The 4,517-nt window shown below is 40.7% G+C and overlaps 1 protein-coding gene across 2 annotated transcripts in view; it reads left to right on the top strand.

Annotated features, from left to right (window-relative positions):
• The first annotated feature begins 220 nt into the window (after positions 1-220).
• Positions 221-4,517, top strand: part of scinlb (scinderin like b) — a 15,530-nt gene continuing 11,233 nt past the window's right edge. Inside the window, exons 1-3 of one of the 2 annotated variants that reach the window (XM_035670404.1) lie at positions 221-355; positions 2,588-2,775; positions 4,231-4,385. In XM_035670404.1, coding sequence (XP_035526297.1) covers positions 2,595-2,775; positions 4,231-4,385 — 336 coding nt within the window. In that variant the 5' untranslated portion in view covers positions 221-355; positions 2,588-2,594. The remainder of the gene's footprint in view (positions 356-2,587; positions 2,776-4,230; positions 4,386-4,517) is intronic. The other variant, XM_035670406.1, reaches the window with a different exon arrangement.

Raw genomic sequence — 4,517 nt, 5'->3', positions numbered from 1 at the left:
GCATGAACTTTGCCCCTGAACGAATAAGAAGGAGTCACACAACACTGAAAGGGAACTCTTTAACAAGTGTTCTTGAATGAGCCCAACCACAGTTCAAACTCATTTTTGAGGAAATCCTCTTACAAACAGTCAGAAGCATCTTTATTTTTGCTGCTACTGTCGACCAATCAGTACTCACTCCCTTCTGCAGCCAGACCCATGAACAGCATGAACACTCCCTCTTCCTCCTCCTCCTCCTCCTCCTCCTCTACTACACATTAAAACATAAAGACGCTCCTCTCGCAGCTCACTCCCTCATCTACAGCCTCCATCAGCGCTTCTGTTCCTCTCTCCTGTGTGATTCATCTTGCAAACTGTGAGTTTACTTCTTCCAGTCCACATGCATGCGCCCTTTTTGTCAAAGTCCGAAAAGTCGGACTTTGATAAATCTCTTTCTTTTAAACCGTGCAGGATTGCTCAGATGAAGGTTGCGCAGATGGTTTCTCGTTAACAGATTTAATGATCGCTGTGTTTTTGTGTTTGTGTGCTCGTATGGGGACAGTTGAGCCCACGGTTGTAAAGTCTAAGGCGATTTGATTTCCAGATGTGGAAAGTCTCCGTTCATTTCTCTGCCATGAGTCACAGCAGCTAGTGAAAGAACCGAAAACAGAGGGAACGGAGAGGTTTCGATTTATTTTGGTACCACAGGCTGTAATTGCATTGTTTATTATGGAGGAGATACTCTGTTGATGTCTATTGTTATCTTGTGAATGAAATGAAACGCAAAAACCTGCGATAGAAGTGCAGGAAGTAGTAGCTTGGATGTTATGTAATACTCAAAAAAAAAAAAAAAGAAAAAGAGAGAAAAGAGAGAGATAGAGTAAATATTAGTATTCATAATATTAAATCGACACGAAGGCTTCATGGCTTTATTTTCTATGATTTCTTTGCAAATGCACTTCCCAGTTAAATAAATAAGAGGAACATCCCATCAGCCTCTAGTCTGACCAGTCAGCAGAAGATGGTGGAGGCAACAGATTAGATGAAGTCACTCATTAGAGATGCTCTTCCCAGCAGACCTCTCTGCATTTATCCCTGCAGACCTGCAGTATTGTGTCACACCAGTGTTAGTAACAGTGCATCTGGCTCCAGCCCATAATTCTTAAGTGATCTGAAAACTGTCCATGATGCAGCATTTATTGATCAGCCAGTTACAGGAAGTCCATTGGTGTTTTTTTTTCTCTCTCTGCGCTGTAACCTGAGCTGCATGCCACTCAGCTAACACACAGCTGAACAAACTCCACAATAATACCAATATGACTGCAGGTGGTGGTGATGATGTGTGATTGTTTGCTTTGTGTGTGGTTGGTATGGCTCTCATTGTTTTTAATCAAACAGTACAGTGTAATCTTTTAATATCTTACTGTGCACCGTGAGCAGATGTAGTTACAGTGCAGGCTTTGATCCAAAACCTGCACTGAGTGTAAGCAGAAGTGAGAAAGTGGACATTGCCATATCTTTGGTCATTAAAGTTGACGTCAGCCTCGCTGCAGCAATAATCCTGCTGCCACACCGACTTGTAATCTGGTTCTTGTGTAATCGGGGGCAACTGTAAATCTCCATAATCTGCCAACTTCAGTGGTGCAAAGGCTCACTCTTACTGTGAAGTTTTTTTATTTTTTATTCTCACTTCCTTTATCTCTGAACTCCAGGTTCAGAGATACTGAAGAGTGTAACTGCGGCTTAGTTAGTTCATAAATTAATTTATTGAGGCAGTTGTAATAGAATAACATTAAGTTTTGCTTTCACTAGATATCAGCTATTAAAACAAAAAACAACAAAATATGTGAGTTAAAAAACTAGGTCATGCACGTCTCACTGTGTGTACAGTGGTTATCTCTCTGTTGGCTTATTATTCACTGATTATATATCTACTGATAATGGTTCAAAGTTCTTGTATCAGTCTGGTTTTAGTTAAAAACACAATTTATTTCAGATAATTTATTGGTTTTATAAGCTTTATTTTCAGAAATAAAGATGTTATGAAAAGCTTATTCTCTCTCTGACATGTGTGACCATTTATTCTGGACTTTGACGTGAACAAGGCTCAAAGCAACCTGGAACCATGTATCTCTAGCATTGTTTTTGACAATGGCTCATTAAGTAGGAGAAATGTCCCTGCCCATGAAAGAGCATCATGTGAAAACTTGAGTGACAAACAGTAATTGTCAGATACAATTAATGTAAGAAAATCATCCAACAATTAATGCACAAAAGGTAATTTACAGATGTGACAGCAGCAGCCATAGGAGACTAATTACAGGTTGAAGAACTAGTTGTTCTGGTTAGGTCTATACACTGAAAGGCCTAATAGGGTAAAGAGGCCTTGTGTAAAGATTACACATGTATTTATATCCACTGTGGGTTATAACACCTCTCAGCTGTATGTTGTGTATGTAATATGTTGGTTTAGTGTTTGCATTGTTTGCTGTGTGGGTTGGGATTTACAAGATTCCAAGTTTTGCAAGGCAAAAATATTGAAATCACTCTTTCTCTACCTTCCTCTCTTTCTTCATCTTATTGTCTCTCATCTCTGTCTTTCGCTCAGAGCCATCATGGTTTCCCATAAGGAGTTTGTGGGTGCAGGAAAGCAGCCTGGGTTGCAGGTGTGGCGTATCGAGAACATGGACCTGAAGCCGGTTCCTAAGGCCCTGCATGGCAGCTTCTACACCGGGGACGCCTACCTGCTGCTGTTCACCACCTCAGCCCCCTCATACAACATACATATGTGGTTGGGTAAGACATGGACTCACATTGTGCACCTCTGTGTGGGGCAACATGTTAATTACCCAATTTTTTTTAGCTACTTCAAATTGAAACTATTTCAGAACGATATTTCTGAAGTACATGATGCTAATTTAAGGCTTCCTGTTTATCTTGCTTTATGAAGTCTGTTATCAGGCTGTTTTCAAAACAGGAACAGCCTCACATTGCATTTGTGAGAAATAACCAACAGCACACTTGATATCAGAAACCATTTTACTGCAGCATGTTCCCTAAATGCTATTTCTCGTTTTTGTCCATTTTTGTTATTTTATGCAAGGTTTTATTGTTTAACAATTGCCATTTAATGGCCAGTTTCACCACTTGTCTCTTTGTGGTTATGTGATGTCCTGAGGATTCTGCTTTGTATTATGTGAGCTCACCAAAGAAAATTCCTATTGTTTAAATGGCAATAAAGTATTGGATCTTAAAGTGTGAAAACATACAGTTGTTCCTTATTGTAGTCAGTTACAAACCAAAGTCAGTTCCCTCAAAGCCTATATACATACCATGCATGCACATACATGATACAAGGTTAAACATCAATGCATTGTGATACTTCCACTGATAAAACCACCCAAACAAAGGCACTGAAACTTTTTAGGTATTCTGTCTAACAAAGCAGTTAAAACTTCCTTTTCACTGTAGCTGAGGTTTTCAACGGCGTATAGATCAAATTAGGTATCTGATTTCAGTGCTGAAACATCCTCGGCCGTATGAGTCGCTGAATGTTTCTTTCTTTCTTCTAAATTTGAGACCAGGTTGTGAAATTCCTCTCCACCACGCAGTTCTCTCTCTCTGCTCTCATTGTAGGCTCACTTCAGGCCAGTACAGAGCGAACAATGACATACAACTTTAGCTACTCCAAAATTGAAGGGAAAGTCTTCTCTGGCTCTGTAAATTTTCAGTTACATAACAAAAAAGAAACCACTGCATGATTCACATCTGGATTACCCTTGCAGGCCACAAGAGTCAGGCACCAGTCCCTGCATGTTTGTAGTTCTCCCTGCCAGTTCTCCTCCAGTGCCAGCACACAGACACAGTCCCTTTAGTTCTCTGCTGCCATTGCAACCATCTTTGAGTTTAAGTAGAAATAACATAAGAATATAATTAATCCCTCTGTCTGGGATCAATGTTAGTCATGTAGAATTATAGAATCGTTTTATCCATGTTGTGTGCCATCTGACGGTAATGGCAGGATACAAAACGCCTCTGCTGCAGATGTGGTTTATGTGATTCAAAGCCTCCAGTCCTGACTCAGAGGTCCCATAAGGTCACTGCTGAAACTAAAGAGCTGCAGTTTGCTCTGCTAATGTAAAATAACTTTGAGCTTTTGTGAGAAACCTGATCCTTGTGCATTGATGTGATGTATTTATGAAAATAACTGTGAAAAAAGACAGTTTGACTCTGTGTGTCTGTTTCCTGCAGGGGACGAGTGTTCCCAGGATGAGAGTGGGGCGGCGGCCATTTTTGCCACACAGCTGGATGACTTCCTGGGTGGTGGGCCGGTGCAGTACAGGGAGGTGCAGAATTGCGAATCCAACACCCTCCTGGGTTACTTCAAGTCAGGAATCAAGTACCAGGTGAACTTCACTGTAGAATAACTTCAAACAGGTGGTGTCACTACCTTAATGAAAATACTGGGACCCCCACCAGGGGTTGCAAGATAAATCCAAGAGGTTGCAAGATGATCTCTTGGGTAGGAAATAAGAAGC

This window comes from Morone saxatilis, unplaced genomic scaffold (genome assembly GCF_004916995.1).
Source record: "Morone saxatilis isolate NCDOM2014 unplaced genomic scaffold, NCSU_SB_2.0 Contig23, whole genome shotgun sequence".
Lineage (NCBI taxonomy): Eukaryota > Metazoa > Chordata > Actinopteri > Moronidae > Morone > Morone saxatilis.
This window is presented reverse-complemented; position numbering and strand designations above follow the sequence as displayed.